The sequence below is a fragment of the Mauremys reevesii genome, unplaced genomic scaffold (assembly GCF_016161935.1).
Source record: "Mauremys reevesii isolate NIE-2019 unplaced genomic scaffold, ASM1616193v1 Contig86, whole genome shotgun sequence".
NCBI classification, from domain to species: Eukaryota; Metazoa; Chordata; order Testudines; family Geoemydidae; genus Mauremys; species Mauremys reevesii.
Genome location: NW_024100902.1, coordinates 113,156 through 133,611, shown reverse-complemented (window position 1 = coordinate 133,611; position 20,456 = coordinate 113,156). Strand labels below are relative to the sequence as shown.

The window sequence follows — 20,456 nt, the reverse complement described above, 5'->3', positions numbered from 1 at the left end:
GGACGTCAGTGGGCGTCTTGCCATTGACTTGACTGGGGTTATGGGCTCTTCCAGACTATCCAGCCTCGCAGTGTCGGGTTCCCTAATTCCTAGGAGGGCAGGTTTGCCGGATCAACACAGATCTGCTCTGCGGCTGGTCTGGCATCCCAGCTCCTGCTGTACACAACACTCCACTGGCCATCACCACCTTCTCCGACAGCACCGCAGGCTCCTGGTCTCACCAGCCCACTATCATCCCTCCTCAGAGCCCAGGGACAGCTGCAGGCCCCAGGAGAGATCAGGGCCCCGTGTGCCTGGTGCTGCACGTACACGAGGAGAGGCAGCCCCTGCTCTGAAGAGCTTCACTCTAAGCGATCAGGCAAGGAGTGAGGGAAAATGACGTGTCATTAATGCCATTTCTCAGCGGGGACCTGAGGCCAGAGAGACTAAGGGACTGGGCCAAGGTCATGGAGGGAGTTGCTGGCAGAGCAGGGAATTCACCCACAGCGCAGGGCTCCCACTCCAGAACTTCCATCTCCAGCTCCTGCTGTACCCAGATAGGCCCATATCCCCCTGCTACCGACCCAGCTGATACTAGCCCAGACGCAGAAGAGATTGATCCTGCTCGTCCGGCATCCACTGATCCAGAACCGCACAGGGGCCGACAGCCCCAGGAGTGTTCCTTGGGCTGGTGTGTCTGCGATGCTGTTCTCAGCTCGACACGCAGGGGGCTGGGAGAAGAGATGCAGCACAGAGCTCACAGCCCAGGGGATGGGGAGGAGGGGGCTTTACGCCACCTTTGCACCCTCCCCAGCCTCAGCTGCTCCACAGGCTGGGGCAGCCCTTGCTTTACCAGCCAGCCCTGGGAGCCTGGCTAAGTGACAGCAGCCTCCTGGGGTGCCCTAAGGGTCACAGAACTGCTCAGAATCTGCCCCATGACATGCCCGTCCCACCCCAACCTTCCCCCAGCACACCCCTTACAAGCGTGCAGCTAGCGTCGGCTGCCCCATGGCTGTGTAGGAGGAATCAGCTCCGGCTGGATGTGGGGCTTCACACCGCTCCAGCCCTCTCGTGCAACGGGAAGGGGCTCCGGGGGGGGGGGAGCAGGGGAGAATCTCCCCCTTGATCCTTTTTTGAGACCTCTCAGGCCCTTTGCCTCAATAATTGCTAGTGGCAGTGAGTTCCACGGTTTGTTCTGTGTTGTGTACCAAGGTGCTTCCTCTTGCCTGGTTTAAATAAGTTGCCTTTTAATGTCCTTGGGACATCTCTTGTTCTCGAACTGTGGGAAAGGGGAAATTGGCCACCACTGCACCTACCCTTCAGAAATTGTACCCAGCCATCACCTGACACTTCTCCTTTCCAGATGAAACAGTCCCAGATCTTAACTCTCTTCTCTCAGGGGAGTTCCCCACCCTGACTGTCTGGGGCCATGATTCATTTCCCTCCCTCTTCTCTGACCCACTGACATCCTGGCAGCAGATGCACTTCTCTCCCTTCCAGCCGCTGCCGTGACTCAGAACTCCTTCGCTTGTGGCGGTGGTCAGAGAAGGCGGCGAGATCAGGACGGCCAGCCCCCAGCGGTCCAAACTCAGGAGCTGGCCCCAACATCATGAGATTGCCCTATAAACACGGAGATCTTTTTAATGTATAAACGTTGATGTGAGGGGGTGTAGAGACGCCACTCTGAGCAGGAAGGGGTTAATGGAAGCTTGTGCCCCTATCGCCCCCCCCCCCATTACACCTGTATAAGGTGTCAAGTGTGTAGGGAAGGTTTAGAAGAGGGGAAACCCAGTTCTGCTTCCTACAGAGCCTCTGGGCAGTGTCCCCTTACGAGCCCACCTACGATGGAGGCCTGAGAACCCCAGAGCCAAGGACTGGAAGCAGGGGCGGCTCTAGCACCAGCAAAGCAAGCACCTGCTTGGGGCAGCCCATTTGCAGGGGCGGCAGGGATCCAGCATGGGAGCTGAGAACCAACAGGGGGCCCTGGGAGCTGTAGTTCCCTGGTGAGCTCCCTGCCTATAGAGCCAGCCCTGGAGCAGGGAAAGAACTACAATTCCCAGCATTCCCTTGGCCACTACCAACTGGAAAGGAAGGAGGGGGACCTCAGGCGGCAGCGTGCTGCGAGTGCTGTGGGTGGCAGGGAGACCAGATTGGAACATTCCCAGAACAGGACACTCCAGGGGGAGGGAAGCCCCACCCTGCACCATCCACTCCCTCGGACTGGGTGGGGTTGGGTGCAGGTGGCAGTGACACGGCACTGGCTGGGGTGTGTCCCTTTGAACAGACAGCACCAAACCTTGGCATGAGTTCAGCCTTGAGAGGCCTTTGTTGATTTGGGGTCTCCTTGGGGGGCAGCTAGATCCTGGTGGGGGTCTGAGAGGCCTCCAGGGGGAGGAAGAAAAGCAGCCAGGAGCCACCACTGGACACTCCTGAGCAGGGGACACGTGCCCCCCATCTCCCCCTCCCCACCTGGAGCCTGCAGCGCTAGTTGTGGGGTCAGGGTGGGGTGAACGGCAGCACAGCGAGCAGGCCTGCCTGGGGCCCGTGGGCAGAGGGGAGTGGTGGTTTGGGGAATTAGAACGGGGGCTGGGGGAAGCATCTCCGAGCAGCTCTGTGCTGGGGCCGCTGCCGACAGTGTCTGTTTCTGTTTGTCCATTTAGACTGGCAGCTCATCGGGAGACGGACCGTCTCTCACTCTGGCGTGGGCAGCGCCCGGCAATGGCCCTGGTACTCACTGGGCCTTTTGGCCCCACCGTAACCCAAATCAACACTAATATGAATGGTCCTGCTCTTCGGTCTGTGCCAGCGCAAAGCCAGAGGCTGATATGGCTCCACCCTCCCTGATCGGAGCCCGGATGGGCCTCCCGGGCTTGTGCAGCATAGACCCAGCTGAGTGGTTTGGCTGGGACGTCATGAACTCGGCCCTCCCTGGATGGGACTCGAGGAGGCTCTGCCGGACCCAAGAGCAGGTGGCCCGGAACTCGGCGTTGTCATCCCAGCTGGCAATGACCTCACCCAGCTCAGAACTTCTGAGCCATTCGGACCCAAACAGCCGGATGCCGTTTGGAGCAGAACATTCCAGGGCTATTCAGACCACAACATTTTGGTGCCCCTTGGATCAAACCGTTGGCTCAGGTCAGTCGTGCTCCTGTCTCTGCTGCCTGCACTGTGAGAGTTGGAGATTTAGCTGGAGAATTGGACCAGAACCGCCATCCCTTCCCCCGCAGAGACCCGGACTTTCTGGCTAGTGCTGGGACAGAGACCCCAGCAGGTTTCGAGGACTGTGACAAGCACCAGCCTTGGCCCGAGTCCCCAGAGCCAGGACCATGGTGCACAACCAAGGGCTTCCTGCCGAGGCCCCAGAGACGAACCTTGGAGCTGCCCAGGACGGGTCAGGTGAGCAGGACATTCCCTGGGCCCACAGGACACTCGGGGTCCCTGGTAAAGTTGGAACTCGAACTCTCTCTGCCTCCCAGGGAGGTAAGGGGAGGAAAGAAACAGAGACCCCCACCAGGGCACAGTGGGGGAAACAGACTCCCCACGTGAGGAGAGACAGAGCCCTCGAAATGGTTCAGTGGAAAAGAGGAAGAGGGACACACACACACACACACACACACACAGGAGATCATATCTGGGGGCACGAAATGGCTCTTCCATGTAGAAACGCCAGTGCAAAGAGTCCTGTGCTCTTGGGGTAAGGAGCCTAAGCCAGGGGCCCTGGAGATGGGCACAGCCCGGTCGCAGGCTGCCAGGGTGACAGACGTCAGGGCTGAGGCAGCCCAGTGGGGCAGAGTGTCCATCCCCCCAGGCCAGGGCAGCATGGGCACCGACAGGACGTTCTCTAGGGCTCTGTCCAGCCTAGTTTCCAGTGTGCCCAGCGAGGGGGCTCTGGCCCTTCCCTGGGGGCAGCGTGTCGGACCCCTGACCGGGCGCTCCCCTGATAGTCGCACTCAGTGAGTCCCCTTCCCCACCCCCTCCCCCTGCCCGTGGGGGGCCCCTTTGGGCCTGGGACACAGGGCTGGGAGCGGGTGGGGCACTCACCGCAGGGGGCGATGGCCGCAGGACCTGGGCTTTCATTCTGCTTTCAGAGTTGCAGAGATCAAGGGAGTCGCCCCCTCATCACGGCGTCTCTGCCGGGAGCCCTGGTCCTGATGAAACAGCGGAACAGGGGGTCTCTGCCGCAAGCCCAGTTCATGAGGAAACAGCAGTGGAGGGGGTCTCTGCCGGAAAGCCTGGTCTTGAGAAAACAGCAGAGGAGGGGGGCTCTGCCCCTGCTGGCCCCAGGGACCAAAGCCAGCACACCTCTGTGGTCACATCTGTCACCAGCCACTCCTCCACCCGCGGCGTGGAACACGTGGCCTCCAACCTCCCGTGTGCGCAGCCGCCATGTGAGTCTCCCGGCTCAGGCGAGAAGAGAAAGCGCTCGGCAGGTGGCAGAGAGGCCGAGGAGGAGGCAGAAGAAAAGGCCCTTTATTATATGAAGGTCCGGGCTGTGAACGGCGTCTCAGTGGCCTGGGAGACCGGGGCCGGCTTTGAAGCCATTCGGAAGCGGCCTCGGATCTTTAAGAGCAAGTACATCGGCGGAGAAAGCTTTGCCGGCTCGGACCTGAGCAGCTCCCACACCAAGTCGGAGCTGGGGGACGTGGACTCGGAGGCAGAGTGCGGCGTTGAGGGGCCGGCGGAGGAGGCGCCGCAGCAGCCGACGGGAGCACCCCCGGAGTGGCTCCTCACCATTGAGCAGGGCGTGCGGTGTCTGGCCTGCTGCCGAGTCTTTCCCAGCCTGGAGGCCCTGACCCACCATGTTAAGCAGGGGCTGCGCGAAGGCTTCAGCTGCCGCGTGTACTACCGGGTGCTGGGGCAGCTGAGGGCGAGAGACAGGTCCCAGGGAGACGGCAGCGGGGCCGGGACGCCAGCCACGCGTCCGGGAGTGCAGCAAGTGTGGGGACAGATACGCGCCCACGCAAGGCTGCCAAATAGGCCTGGCTAGGCCGTGCCGTGCCCAGCTGCTGGCTGAGACCGGAAACGACTCTGCCAGAGGACCCCTGAAGCCACAGGGTGGCGAGTGCCGCCAGCAGCGGGTCCGGGGCACACACGCCAGTCGCTGCCCCCGGCTAGGAAGCCCTGCCCGCTCCCGGCTTGCCAGCCAGACCCGATCTCCACCTGAGGCCAGGACAACGAGCTCTGGGCCTCACCGTGACACGCCCGGGTCCCTGCTTGGGAAAGACCAGCGCTATGAGCATCAGGGCTGAGAACTGGCAGCTCCAGCAGCGCCAGGCCAACTGCATCCCAGCCCAGCACTCCAGACCCGCCCCGGGCTCCCCCGCCCCGGGGCCAACAGGCCGAACCGGAGCTGCCGGGCTCCCTCCCCTCCCCCAGCCCGGCTGGAAGAGCAACCCGCAGCTCCCGCAGCAAGGCCCTGCGGATGGAAACAGAGCCCCAGACAGCAACGCCGGGCCCCACCCCTCCACAGGGCTCTGGCCGACCCGGACCAGCCACCAGCGACGGGGAAAGAACTGACGGCATCAGCCAGCCCTCCCCCTGCCAGGACCCAGCCTAAAGCCTTGGCCGCCGGCCGCCCAGAGGGATGGAGGGTCGGTAGCAGATCCGCGTCCTTAGAGACGCACACGGACTCCAGCCCATCGACGGGAGGAAGGTGATGGGAAGACGTCTCTCTGCAGCATCCCCAGAGATGGACACACAGGGCGGCTACAACACACAGCCCCTGAAGGCTGAGCCCTGGCCTCTGCCCCACAGAGCAGCGAGCTGGGAGGCGCCGCCGGCACAGACATCAGCTAAGTGACTTACTTTGGGGGTTCCCGTCGGAGCGGGGGGATGCCCTGGGGTCACGGAGCGTCTCAGGGGCTTGTGAGCTAGGGCAGGGAGCTACATGGTCTGGGCAAGGGGCTGGAGGTCAGGAGGCGAATGTGGGCAAGGGCTGGGTGGGAGGAAGGGGGGTGAGGGCAGAGGGCTGGATGGGGGGTGTGGGTGGGGTCAGGGGCTGGATGGGTGGAAGGGGTGGGGTGGGGACAGGGGCTGGATGGGAGGAAGGGGGTGGGGGTGGGGTTCAGGGGCTGGATGGTAGGAAGGGGATGGGTGGGGTTCAGGGGCTGGATGGGTGGAAGGGGAAGGGTGGGGTCAGGGGCTGGATGGGTGGAAGGGGATGGGTGGGGTTCAGGAGGCTGGATGGGTGGAAGGGGAAGGGTGGGGTCAGGGGCTGGATGGGTGGAAGGGGATGGGTGGGGTCAGGGGCTGAATGGGAGGAAGGGGATGGGTGGGGTTCAGGGGCTGGATGGGAGGAAGGGGAAGGGTGGGGTCAGGGGCTGGATGGGTGGAAGGGGATGGGTGGGGTCAGGGGCTGAATGGGAGGAAGGGGATGGGTGGGGTTCAGGGGCTGGATGGGAGGAAGGGGGATGGGTGGGGTTCAGGGGCTGAATGGGAGGAAGGGGATGGGTGGGGTCAGGGGCTGGATGGGAGGAAGGGGGCATGGGTGGGGTTCAGGGGCTGGATGGGTGGAACGGGGATGGGTGGGGTCAGGGGCTGGATGGGAGGAAGGGGTGTGGGTGGGGTTCAGGGGCTGAATGGGAGGAAGGGGTTGGGTTCAGGGGCTGGATGGGAGGAAGGGGTGGAGGTGTGGTTCAGGGGCTGGATGGGTGGAAGGGGTGTGGGTGGGGTTCAGGGGCTGGATGGGAGGATGGGGATGGGTGGGGTCAGGGGCTGGATGGGAGGAAGGGGGTGGGGTGGGGTTCAGGGGACTGGATGGGAGGAAGGGGTGGGGGTGGGGTTCAGGGGCTGGATGGGTGGAAGGGGATGGGTGGGGTTCAGGGGCTGGATGGGTGGAAGGGGGTGGGGTGGGGTTCAGGGGCCTGATGGGTGGAAGGGGGATGGGTGGGGTTCAGGGGCTGGATGGGAGGAAGGGGATGGGTGGGGTTCAGGGGCTGGATGGGAGGAAGGGGTGTGGGGTTCAGGGGCTGGATGGGTTGAAGGGGATGGGTGGGGACAGGGGCTGGATTGGAGGAAGGGGATGGGTGGGGTTCAGGGGCTGGATTGGAGGAAGGGAGTGTGGGTGGGGTTCAGGGGCTGAATGGGAGGAAGGGGTTGGGTTCAGGGGCTGGATGGGAGGAAGGGGGTGTGGGTGGGGTTCAGGGGCTGGATGGGAGGAAGGGGTGTGGGTGGGGTTCAGGGGCTGGATGGGAGGAAGGGGGTGGGGTGGGGTCACGGGGCTGGATGGGTGGAAGGGGTTCAGGGGCTGCATGGGTGGAAGGGGTGTGGGTGGGGTTCAGGGGGCTGTATGGGAGGAAGGGGAGTGTGGTTGGCGACTGGATGGACCCAGCCCATCCCCACCCCACACAATTCCCCTCATTCCCTCCCCTGCCATTACCCCTCCCTCCCTCCCTTCTCCCCACCACACAATCAACGTCCTCAGCCTCCCCCCACAGCCAAACCCCTCGCTCCTCTAGGAGCCCATCTGGCTCTCACTACCTGCCCCTCCCCCCAGCCCATCCAGCCCACCTCCTCCCCAGTCCCCAAATCCCCCTCTCCCCTTCACTGTGCCACAGAGCCCAGCTCCTGTCCTGCTCTCACCCCCAAACGCCCTTCCTCCCTCCCCACAACTCCGCTCCTCTTCCCCCACCCGTTTCCTCTGCACCCCACCCGTGGGCTGGATTCACCTGTCCCAGGTCCGGCCTTGGCTTCTGGCCACCCCACAACTCCACCAGCCACAATGGAGCTAAAGCTCTGACCTGCATCTTCACTAGGAGCAGGTTGAGCTGAGCCACATTAGATCCACCTGACCTTAACCCCAGCCCGTGTCTTAGTCCAGGCAAAGGGCCCGTGTCCTCCTCAGCGCCTGGCCCAGCTCGGTCAGGTGCTCAATTGAGCGAGAGGGACATAAAAATCTGCTAGGCAGCTTTGACATGCTCAGATCCCAGCTGTAGAGCAGGGAAAACATTCCCCACCGTGCACCACACGCCACAGCCGCCCGCCCGCCTGCCCTTCAGCTGAGGGGACGAAAGGCTTTCACCAACATTCATTAATGCAGCTTCACGCCCCTTGGCAGGAGAGGTAGCAGGTAGTAATTCACTCGCTAGTATTCATCACCATGCAATTTTGACAGGTTTCCACGCCCCTTTTAGGGCTCATGTCACGCCTTCCCACCCCGTTTCCGTTGGCGCCAGAGTGTGGCGCCATTGGCCATTTTGAAAAAGTGTGTGTGTGTGTTTGACTAGGGGAAGTGTTGTGTTTGTTTGTGCTTGGGTACATGGAGAGAAAAAGGTTGAAAGAAGAGTGTGAGAGAGTGTGAAGAGGAAAAAATAAAGTGAGTGAGGTTTAGTGGAAAAAAAGGAAATTTGAAAGAAGAGAGGTAAGTTATTGAAGAAAAGAGGCTGGTTATGACAGAATAGAAGGATTTTTGTTTTTAAAGGGTTAGTTAGTTTGAAAGAAGAGAGATTTTTAGTGAGTTTGAGTAAGGAGAGATGATGGTAAAGGCTGAGTTTGGAGAATAGAAAATTTGGAGATAAATGTAAAAGGTGTATGAAATGTCAGGGTGGGTTAAGAAAAAATTAAATAATATTGAAAACTAGGTTTAAAAAGGGAAAGGCAGAGCCCGTTTGGTAAGCACAGGGTAAAAAAGTGAATAAAAAAAGCATTTAAACTATTCAATACCAGTGTAGCTTAAGAAAAAAAGAGAGAGGTTAAAAGAAAGAACAGGAGAAGAAAAGAGAGCCCTCTGTGCAAAGAGCAAAGATAGAGCACATGGTGAAATCAGAATGAGAGAGAGAGAAGCAGGCAGAGCCCGTTTGGTGAGCACAGGGTAAGAAAGTAACTAGAAAAGCATTCAGTATCAGGGTAGGTTAAGAAAAAAAGAGAGAGGTTAAAAGAAAGAAGAGGGCAAGAAAGAGAGCTCCCTCTGCAAAGGGCAAAGCTAGAGAGCACATGGTGGAATCAGAAAGAGAGCGAGAATACTCACCTTTGAAGTCTTTCTGTAGAATGAGGCAACTCTTCTGGTTCAGACCCTCTCTGTAGTGAAAACATGCTGTGCTGGCAAACCACACACGTGTTTATTACATTTACTCCTGGCTTAAGGTAAAGCAATGCTCAGGTTATTGATTAAGCATAGACTAGGCAATAGCGCACGTAGCCTCTCTAATAGCTCACGTAGTCTCTTCACCATTCATGATATATTGCACAAAGGGAGATGGCTGTGGGGGAACCAATCAATATGTTACAAGTAACTATGATCTCATGCTCTTTGATCTAATTACTAATAAAAACCCAGCTCAAGAGAGCTCGGGACGCCTGCTTAACAAACCTCTTGACTCCGCGTCTCCTTGATCCCAACATCTGGTGACCCCGACGTGATTCACCGGATCCCGAGGACCCCTGCTCATCCGACTGGAATAGTCTAGGTGCACCCGCTGGAAACAGCCACTCGTGAGTATGGGGAGCGATTTATCAGTGCCACAAAAGGCTCATGCTAAGGAATTATTTAAGCTCATTGAGGAGCGGTTGCCCAGCGGTTACGCTGCGGCATGTAGAGGATTTTGTTAAGGAAATAGAATGTCAATGCCCTGGTATCCCGAAGAGGGGTCCTGCAGCAAGAAGATTGGCAAAAGATAGGAACACAGCTCTTTGAGAAACCGAGAGCAGCAGTACAGCACCTGCTCATGTGGCAGCGCTGTACTGAGGCAGTGGGAAAACTGGGGCCACAGGCGTCTCTCACTGCCGCCCCGCTTCGCGCTGGCGACACCGCCTCCGTACCGCGGGTGCTACCACCAGCGCCTGCGGTGTCGGATACGGGGCAGCGGCCCTCGGATCCCCCCGTTGATAAAGGAACTGATCAGCCTTGTTTCCGGGGGAATCGTGGGGGCTGCGTCCGGGCGGCGGTTGCGTTGGCGCGTGAGACGGGGGAATTGAATTTGGAGGAAGAACATCAGTGGGAGGGGGAGTTGCCCATGCTAATGCCTATAGCGGCAGGAGTCGATGCACAGGGCGATGCCGTCAGACAGTGGACGGCGCTACCGTATACAGTACTGAGGGAAGTGAGAAAAGCTATCACGGAGACAGGCATTAGGTCTAATTTCATGGCAGGCATCTTAGAAGGAATTGGAAATGGCTACATTATGGCTCCACAAGATTGGAAAGACTTATTTCGTATGGTGCTGACCCCCGCCCAGTATATGGTGTGGGACAGTGAGTTTAGGTTAGCTGCTGTGGGATACTCAACCCCAGCTGCCACGCCTGACCAGATTTATGGAGCAGGCCAATTTAGCACTATAGAGGGACAGTTGGAGTTAGACCCAGATGCATATATTCGTACTAAACTTAGTGTTATGAGAGCTTTCAGAAGGGTTCCCGTAAGTGGGAAACCGACTAGGTCTTTCACAGCCACCCGGCAGCAGCCTACAGAGCCGTATCCGCAGTTCATAGATAGGCTCAAGGAAGCAGTACAGCGGCAGGTTGATAACGAGGAGGCACAGACAGAGCTTTTACAGCGACTGGCCTATGAGCAAGCTAATGCTGATTGCAAGAAGGTACTGCAATCTATAATACATCGCCCCTCGTACACTTTAGCGGACATGATTCAGGCTTGCGCGGATGTCGGTAGTCAAACCCACGCTATGGCTCTTTTGGCAGGGGCTATAAGACAAGGTAATAAACCAGCAGGAAATTGTTTTAATTGCAAAAAACCGGGACACTTTAAAAGCCAGTGTAGGGCACCCGGAGGGGGAGCACATAAAGGAAGGCCCCAGGAAGGGGGTAGGCCCTCCAAAAAATGTCCTAAATGCAACAAGGGGTATCATTGGGCAAATCAATGTCGATCAGGACTAGGGCAGGGAAACCAGTGAACGGGCCTCCCGGCCCCGAAAAACAACGGGGCGGAAGAATTGATTAGAGCGCAACCGCAACGACCGGCAGTGCTGGAATAGACTTGTATAATCAAGAAGAAAAATCCTCATTCTTACCGGGAAGTTCTTTAATGCCTACTCAACTAAAAGGGCCCCTTCCTGAAGGGAAGGTGGGCATTATACTCACTCGGTCATCAGCAAGTAAACAAGGAATTATGGTAGTTCCAGGAGTGATTGATGCTGATTATCAGGGAAAAATATATGTTCAGTATTGGAGTCACCTGCCTTTTACTTTAAGACAAGGGGACTCCTGGGCACAACTGATACTGTTGCCATATGAGCTCCTGGAGAAAAATCACAGGTAACACATACAGGAGGCTTTGGATCAACCCACTGAAGGCGACAGCGACTCTTCCTTTCACCCACAGGTGGCGGCGTTGGTACACCGAATATCCCTGCACAAACCTCAACGTAAGTATAACCTCCAAGGTAAGTGGCTGACCGGTTTGTTGGACACAGGGGCGGATGTTTCTGTCATAGCTGAAAAGGATTGGGAACCTAAATGGCCCTCTGAGATAGCCCCTGCGTCTTCGGGTAGGAGGAAGCCAAGCATCTAAAAAGAGCTCTCAATGGTTACAGTAAAATCCCAGGAACAAGGCCCCATAATAGCATATATTCAACCCTGCATATTGCCTTTACAGTTTAACATTTGGGGAAGAGATTTGTTAGAACAGATAGGGGCAAAACTGGTTTTGGAAGATGAGTAAGCCTCAGGCTCTTCCGTTACAGTGGAAAACTGATAAACCAGTCTGGGTAGAACAATGGCCATTACCTAAAGACAAATTAGAAGCTTTGCAGCAATTAGTTGAGCAACAATTAAAAGATGGACACATTGAGCATACTACAAGCCTGCATAATACTCCTGTTTTTGTAATTAAGAAAAATCAGGAAAATGGAGGCTCCTTCACGATTTGAGGAAATTAATAAAATACTAGAACCTATGGGCCCCCTGCAGTGTGGCCTCCCCAATCCAAATTTAATCCCTTATGACTACCAGGTAGCAATAATTGATTTAAAGGATTGTTTCTTTACAATACCGTTACAGGAAAAGGATAGAAAGTATTTTGCATTCACAGTGCCAGTCCTGAACAACGCCCAACCCACAACACGTTATCATTGGAAAGTGTTACCCCAGGGCATGTTAAATAGCCCTACCATGTGTCAGTATTTTGTAAATACTGCTCTTCAGCCTTTCAGAAATAAGTTCAAAAAGCTACTTGTATACCATTATATGGATGATATCTTAATAGCCGGTAGGCCCCTACCCACCACATGGAAAAGTGAGTTAACTGATATCTTATGTCAATCGGGTCTGGTAGTAGCCCGGAAAAATACAGGAAGCCGAACCTTTTCAATATTTAGGTCATAAAATGCTTGCAGCATACTCCATGCCCATACTTCCAAAACTTACCTTGCCAAAAAATTAACATATGTAGTACTACAGCAAATTCTGGGATCCATAAATTGGATAAGACCGTATTACAAGATTCCCACATCTATGCTAACTCCACTGTTTAATGCCCTAAAATTAGGAAAGCAACCGAGACATAATATCACTAACAAACTAACAACGGGAGGTAGTGCATAAGGTCAACGAAGCCATGGCAGACAGATGGGTAGATAGAGCAGTACCTGACGTGCCCCCGTCCTTAATCATTCTTGGGGACACTAAGCAATTCATGGGGGCATTACTTCAACATACAAGTGAGAGAGAATTTATCCTCGAGTGGATGTATTTACCACACACACACAAAAACACACTCGTCCCATTGTCTGGAATGTTTGCTCAATTAATCACTAAAGGACGCAATCGAGCACTAAACTTGTTTGCCATGGATTTAGTAAACATTATTATCCCCATCCCCATCGCCACCTGGGAAGTTGCATGTATGCACTCGGAGGAGGTGCAAATAGCCCTAGCCAATTATGTTGGGTCCGTAACTTACCATACTCCCAAGGATCCTCGTCTCCAAGTTGCTCAGCATATTCCACTGAAAGTATTTTACTTGGTATCTCCCGTTCCCATACAAGAAGCTCTTACCATTTTCACCGATGGTGGCCCCTCTAGAGGGGTGGTCGCTTGGAAGGAAAATGACCAGTGGCAATCCCAGTTTACCTTACCGCAACGCTCTCCTCAGCGTGCGGAGCTAGCTGCATTAATTCTTGCCTTTAACACATTTTCTGATCAACCGGTTAACCTCATAACAGACAGTTTGTATGCTGCAAATGTTGTTAGTAATATTGCTTCTAGTTGTGTTACTGCATCTTTGGATAATAATTTGCTTGGTTTATTTCTTTCCCTACAACTGATATTACGGCACCGACGACATCTATTTTTTATTGCACATGTTAGAAGTCATCAGCCTTTCCCCGGAGAAATCTCGCAAGGCAATGCCTATGCTGATAACACCTTAAAGGCTTTCCCCTGCTCTCCTATGGAAAGTCACTCCTTACATCACCAAAATGCTAGGGCATTGGCCAAGCAATTTTCCATACCACTATCTGATGCACAAGCGGTTATTCAGCAGTGCCCTGAGTGTACTGGAAACCTCGCAGGCCCCGCTATCGGGGTAAATCCTCGGGGGCTAGGTGCAAACCAATTGTGGCAAATGGACGTCACTCGGTTCCCACCATTAGCTCCCTGGTCCTATTTGCATGTAGTCATAGACACTTATTCTGGATATATATGGGCAACGCCACAAAAAGGGGAAAAGGCGAAACATGTCTGTAATCACCTCATTCGTTCCTTTGCAGTGATGGGAAAGCCATCAGCTTTAAAAACTGACAATGGCCCAGCCTATTGCTCTTCAGCGATGGCAGCGTTCTGCACGCGATGGGGAATCACGCATACCTTTGGCATCCCATACAATTCCCAAGGACAAGCCATTGTAGAACGAGCTAATCGCACATTAAAAACTGCTCTCCTGCGGCAAAAACAAAAAGGGGGAATTGTCCCCGGCAGCCTGACAGAAAAGGAAGAATGGCTGGCTCAAGTACTGTTTACACTCAATCATTTAAATCTATTACCTTTCAATTCTCAATTTTTCACCAGGGCACAACGGCATTATCAGACGACCGAAGTTCTTCCTGCTCCAAAGGTAACCTATCGTCAGCTACCTGGCCCGGAGTGGAGCGGACCTGTGCCACTAATCACCTGGGGGCGCGGTTACGCAGCTGTATCAACACCAAGCGGCCCGCTCTGGGTACCTGCACGATACGTTCGACCATACAAGGATGGCATGGCATCAGGGACTGAGCAACCCCATCCCTGACTTCAACATACACTTATATGATGAACAAGCAAATGTTTGCATATGTTATTGTTATAGCTGCAGGATTAATAGTTTGTTGCTGCATATTACAGTGTATTCCTTCACTTATTAGCCTATTTGTCCACGGCTGCCCTTGGCAACGACTTAATACAAAACAGAGCATTCATTATGCCTGCAAATTGCTTAAAAACAAAAAGGGGGAGATGTAGTGAAAACATGCTGTGCTGGCAAACCACACACGTGTTTATTACATTTACTCCTGGCTTAAGGTAAAGCAATGCTCAGGTTATTGATTAAGCATAGACTAGGCAATAGCGCACGTAGCCTCTCTAATAGCTCACGTAGTCTCTTCACCATTCATGATATATTGCACAAAGGGAGATGGCTGTGGGGGAACCAATCAATATGTTACAAGTAACTATGATCTCATGCTCTTTGATCTAATTACTAATAAAAACCCAGCTCAAGAGAGCTCGGGACGCCTGCTTAACAAACCTCTTGACTCCGCGTCTCCTTGATCCCAACACCTCTCAGACTCATTATCACCACCTTTGGATCGGCCCAGTCAGAGGTGGTTTTACAGCAGCGTCATAGAATTCATTTTCCTGAACCAATCCTAGAGTCCCAAGATTTTAAACAAGAGCCAACTCCCACCTTTCCCCCTCCCCTTTAACTGTTTTATTCTTACATAACCAAACGGACCCCCCCCACCTGCATTTTCCCACCATGTAGCCCTTTTACAGAGGAGTGTTTATAGAAGTTAAAACCATAAGCTTTAAGTAACACACCGGTTTAAACAGTTTTTTCCTAGGTTTTAGACTAACAGGTGTTATTTTTTAGTAAGCACAATGTGAAGCTGCAGCAAAGCTCCTGTTAGCAAGGCAGCCTCTGTGAGTCAGTGGATCAGAGATAAGAAGGCTGCTTCTTTCCCAACATTTTTAACAAACACAGGTTAAAGTTACATTAAGTTTTGCAAAGGGAGAATGACTTGAAAAGACAAACCTAAGACACATCCCTTTTGTAGGTGTTGTAATAAAAAAAGAGCAGGTAGAAGCAACCTAGGCTTAAAACCCCAGGATTTTAGTCACAGACAGTTTATAAACCCCTTATTTTGTAAACCATTGAATTAGAAAGAAGATTGCTTCTTCCCCCACTTTTTACCAAAGAGAGGTGAAAGGCTTTCAAGGGAATAAGCACTTGAAAAGACATGCCTAAAGGAAGACACTTTTTTTTATTTAACCCCCTTGGCATAAGTGTTTCAATGAAAAAGAACAGACAGAAACACCTTAGGTTTAAAACCCCAGGTTTTTAGTTACAGACAGTTTATAGACCCCTTATTTTGTAAACCAGTGGATTAGAAAGACAAAGAAGCAAAGCTCCTCTTAGCAAAGTAGCCTCTGTGAGTCAGTGGATCAGAGATAAGAAGGCTGCTTCTTTCCCAAACTTTTTAATAAACACAAGTTAAAGTTACTTTGAAAAGACAAACCTAAGACACATCCCTTTTGTAGGTGTTGTAATAAATAAATATGCAGAAGCACCCTAGGTTTAAAACCCCAGGTTTTTAGTGACAGTTTATATTCGCCTTATTTTGTAATCCAGTGGATCAGAGATAAGAAGATTGTGTCTTTTAACAAAAGAGGGAGGAAAGGCTTGTAAAGGAATAAACACTTGAAAAGACCAGCCTATTTGAAGACCCATAACCTTCATTTAGCCCCTTAGGCATAGGGGTTTCAATAACATGCAAGTCCGCAGAAACAACCCAGGCTTAAAAACACACAAAGCCTGTTTATAAACGTTTTTCCCTAGGTTTAGGCTCGCACTGGTCATAGGTGTTTTAATAAAAAAAAGAGCATGCAGGAACAGTCTAGGGTTATAAAAGTAATGAATAGTGACAACCCCCCCCCCCCAGGTTTTAGACTAGCTCTGGCTATTTTAGAGTAAACACTGTGAAGGTGCAGCAAAGCCCTGCTCTGCTCTTATGTAAACAACCAGGACCCTGTAACAACCCCCCCTCCTCTTTTTAACGTATTAAATAAACACATGAAATAACAAACCTACCTGAAGACACATTCCTTTATTTGTAGGGGTGTTTCAATAAAAAAAAGAGCATGCAGAAGCACCCCAGAGCTAAACCCACAAAACCCTTACTAAGAATAAGTTTCCCCCCAAGGTTTTTAGTGAGAACCACTTGAAACAGCCGTTTGAAGGTCGAGGATTAGAAAAGAAGACGACCCCTTTGAAAAACAGGCTCCCTGAAGACACTTGTTTTTTATTTAGCCCCCTTGGCGTAAGTGTTTCATTGAAATGTAACAGAGCAGGCAGAAGCACCCCAGGTTTGTAGGAACAGACGGTTTATATTCCCCTTCTTTTGTTAACCATTGGATTAGAGAGGAGAAGTTTGTTTCTTTTCCCACTTTTTAACAGAGAGAGGTGAAAGGCTTGGAAAGGAATAAACACTTGAAAAGACCAGCCTACCTGAAGAACCATAACCTTCATTTACCCCTTAGCCATAGGTGTTTCAATAACATGCAAGTCCGCAGAAACAACCCAGGCTTAAAAACACAGAAAGCCTGTTTATAAACGTTTTTCCCTAGGTTTAGGCTCGCACTGGTCATTTTCTTAGCAGGCTTTTGCGGCAAAGCAGCTGTCAGCAAAAACAGCCTCTGTAAACCAGTGGGTCAGAGATAAGAAGGCTGCTTCTTTGCCTGCTTTTTAACACATACAAGTGAAAGTTATCAAGTTTTGTAGAGGAATAAACACTTTAAAAGACAAGGCTGTATGAATACAGAGCTCTTTATTTAACATTTTACATGAATGTTTTAATTAAAAAAAGAGAGCACGCAGAAAACACGCCAGAGTGAAAGCCACAGAACCTTAGTAAGAGCTAGTTTATATCCCCCTGATTTTGTAATCCAGTGGATTAGAGAGAAGTTTTTTTTTCCCTCCCCATATATTTGAAGCATTTTGGTTTTTTTAAAGTTTATTATGAAAAAGCAGTATTGCCTGAGCTGTAACAAAACAAGGCCCCTCTCAGGGATATTTTGTCGAAGTTTAGTGAACTAAAAAGGCTTTAGATACTAGCCTGTTCTTTTAAAAATAGTGTTTTTAAAGTACCAAAACAACAACTGGGTAAGAATATGAAAACTGGCAATTGAGGGGTGTTTACATATGTATTTTAATAAAAAAATCCAAGATTGCTTTTTAAAGTTTGGATTTATACAAAAAACACAAGAAAGAATAGCTTCTGTAAAAAAAGTTAACTGTTTTTTACAGGACCGGCTCTCGGTTTTTTGCCGCCCCAAACAAAAAAATTTTTGGCTGCCCCCCATCCCAGCCATGGGCTCCCCCACGCACCCCCATGCTGCCACAGCCCTGGGCTCTCCCACCCACACCCCCTGCCGCCCCAGCGCTGGGCTTCCCCCTTTCCCCCCTACCTGTGTCCTCCCCCCATCCCGCTGCCGCACCAGCCCTGGGCTCCCCCTTTCCCCCCCACCAGTGCCCCACACACACACCTCCTGCCACCCCAGCCCTGGGCTCTTCCCTCCCCCCGCACCCTCCTTCCGCTGCAGCCCTGGGTCACTGGTAACTCGCTCCCAGGGCGGGTCATTCAGCAGGAATTTTGGATGTGCACAAAACACTGACAGGATTGGTTCCCATATGGTTACAGAGCTGCAGTAAAGTGGAACAATTTTCAGCTGGTGTGATTGGAGGATATCTGGATGCATATTATAAGACTCTCCTCCATAAAAGAGGAAAAGTTGAGCTGCCTTTATTATTCTTTTGTTCCACTCTTTCTTTCTATGGGGAATTTGCCAATGCAATATCACTGTCTTCCTTTTAAACAAACAAACAAACAAACAAAACTCAATGGCTGTTGAAAATAGCAATTCCAGTCCTGATAACCACTGGGAAGCATTTCTTGCTCAATTTTATCCTACTTTTTCTACAGCAAGTTACAGTGGATCAGTATAGTTGATTTGGGAGAAATGAAGTAAGAGCAGCCCAAACTGAGCGGGAGCAGTCCTGAATTTTGAGGTGTTCAAATCTGGAGGGCAGGTGCTGGGGTGGGGGTGGGGCTGTGGGCTCCGTGGGGGAGCATGGCAGGATGTATGCAGCAGCGTGTCTGGAGCTGCGCGGAGCCAGACACGCTGGTCTGAGTGGCACGGTAAGGGGGTTGGGGGGTTGGAGAGGGGGTAGGAGGTTCCAGGAGGGCAGTCAAGGGACAGGGAAGGTTGGATGGGGCAGAGGTTCAGGGGGGCAGTCAGCGGCAGGGAGGGGGAGTTAGATGGGTCAGGGATGTGGGGGAGCAGTCAGGGGACAGGGAGCGGTTGGACAGGCATGGGAGTCCCAGGGGTGCGTCAGGGGACAGGTAGGGGGTGGGGTTCTGGGGGGCAGTTAGAGGCAGGGGTCCCAGGAGGGGGTGATCAGGGAGCGGGGAGGGAGTTGGATGGGTTGGGGTTTCTGTGGGGGGCAGTCGGAGGGAGTGGATGGTGGCAGGGTGGGGCTTCCCTCCCCCTGGAGTGTCCTGTTTTGTGAATGTTCAAATCTGGTCTCCCTGCCATCCACAGCACTCGCAGCACGCTGCCGCATGAGGTCCCCCTCCTTCCTTTCCAGTTGGTAGTGGCCAAGGGAATGCTGGGAAATGTAGTTCTTTCCCTGCTCCAGGGCTGGCTCTATAGGCAGGGAGCTAACCAGGGAACTACAGCTCCCAGGGCCCCCTGTTGGTTCTCAGCTCCCATGCCGCCCCTGCAAATGGGCTGCCCCAAGCAGGTGCTTGCTTTGCTGGTGCCTAGAGCCACCCCTGGTTTTTTACCAGAAATATGGAGCCTTCCTCACCCCCGCTCAACCTACACACATGCACACACATATTCTCCCCTTCCTTCCCTCTTTTTATTCTTCTTTTTTAAAAATGTTTTTTTTAAATCTAAACCAAGGACAAACATTTTTTTTAAAAAGCCAGAGCCACAGAGATCAGGCCATGGGGTAAGAAAGCTGTCCCGAGTTTTAGGGGGCATGTTGCTAACTCTTTTAGTGAAACGGTTTGTAGGCAGCCTGGCTGTGTACGTTGTTATGCTTTAGCATGGGCAAGCGTTTATTATTTGAAAACACTTTTCCATTTTATGAGGTATTATCTCCCCCCATCTTACGACCTATTAACAAAAACAAGCTAAAAGATACATTGTAGCAAGGACTGCAAAGGAATAGTTACAGTTTTGTTCATTATTACCTTGTCTAAGCGCCTAGAGAATGTATTTTCTTTTGTTTTTATAAAACACTTTTATGCAAACTGTAACCCTGAAATCAGAGGGACTATGATTAAGTCCCAATGCAGAGGGCCTTGGGGTGGAAAATGAAAAGGTACAGCCGAAGCGGAAGATGGTACGATTTAAGAGGGGTTCTGGGGCTGCTTTGCAATGGGTGCATAGGGAGCCTATAACCCTCATGCACAAACACCAGTTAGAGGGTGTTTTGGGAATAAAATAGGCCGTGGTGTAAAATAAAATATCAGTTGAAAATAACTGTGTAAAGTGTGTTTTTATGGAGTTCCAGGGATGTGGGGTTTGTGAAAAGGGCGGTAGGTTGCCCCCGTAGTATACGCGCAGTTAGCTTACAGTTTGTCAACAACAACAACAAAAGGTGTACGAAAGGCCTGTTCCTCTAACAAAGGCCCAACCACCTCACACAGCCCTGGTGTTTGTGCATGAGGGTTACAGGCTCCCTATGCACCATTGCAAAGCAGCCCCAGAACCCCTCTTAAATCATACCATCTTCCGCTTCGGCTGTACCTTCTCATCTTCCACCCCAAGGCCCTCTGCATTGGGACTTAATCATAGCCCCTCTGATTTCAACAATGTCTCAGGTCTCTCATCCACTGTTTCATATTATTTAATGCTGTACATCACCTAGGGTTACAGTTTGCATAAAAGTCTTTTATAAAAACAAAACAAAATACATTCTCCAGGTGCTTAGACAAGGTAATAATCAGCAATATTGTAACTATTCCTTTGCAGTCCTTGCTACAATGTATCTTTTAGCTTGTTTTTGTTAATTTTTCTGATAGGTCGTAAGATGGGGGGAGATAATACCTCATAAAATGGAAAAGTGTTTTCAAATAATAAACGCTTGCCCATGCTAAAGCTTAACAACTTACACAGCCAGGCTGCCTACAAAACCGTTTCACTAAAAGAGTTAGCAACATGCCCCCTAAAACTCGGGACAGCTTTCTTAACCCATGGCCTGATCTCTGTGGCTCTGGCTTTTTTAAAAAAAGTTTGTCCTTGGTTTAGATTTTTAAAAACAT

General features: G+C 52.1%; 2 protein-coding genes across 2 annotated transcripts in view; both read left to right on the top strand.

Annotated features, from left to right (window-relative positions):
• The window catches only part of LOC120394975 (maestro heat-like repeat-containing protein family member 7), a 174,197-nt gene that overhangs the window by 58,900 nt on the left and 94,841 nt on the right, over positions 1-20,456 (top strand). The gene's annotated exons all lie outside the window — the stretch shown is intronic.
• LOC120394973 (protein FAM170B-like) lies at positions 2,872-4,966 on the top strand. Its single transcript, XM_039519140.1, has 2 exons — positions 2,872-3,375; positions 4,068-4,966. Exons 1-2 carry the CDS (start codon positions 3,306-3,308, stop codon positions 4,964-4,966), a joined length of 969 nt encoding a protein of 322 aa, XP_039375074.1. The 5' UTR covers positions 2,872-3,305.

What these genes read in the sequence shown, in the direction of transcription:
- LOC120394973 (XM_039519140.1), top strand. Translation starts at nt 3,306, where the DNA reads ATGGTGCACAACCAAGGGCTTCCTGCCGAGGCCCCAGAGACGAACCTT. An exon ending in AGCTGCCCAGGACGGGTCAG is followed by an intron (nt 3,376 to 4,067) that starts GTGAGCAGGACA and finishes TTCTGCTTTCAG; the next exon opens with AGTTGCAGAGATCAAGGGAG.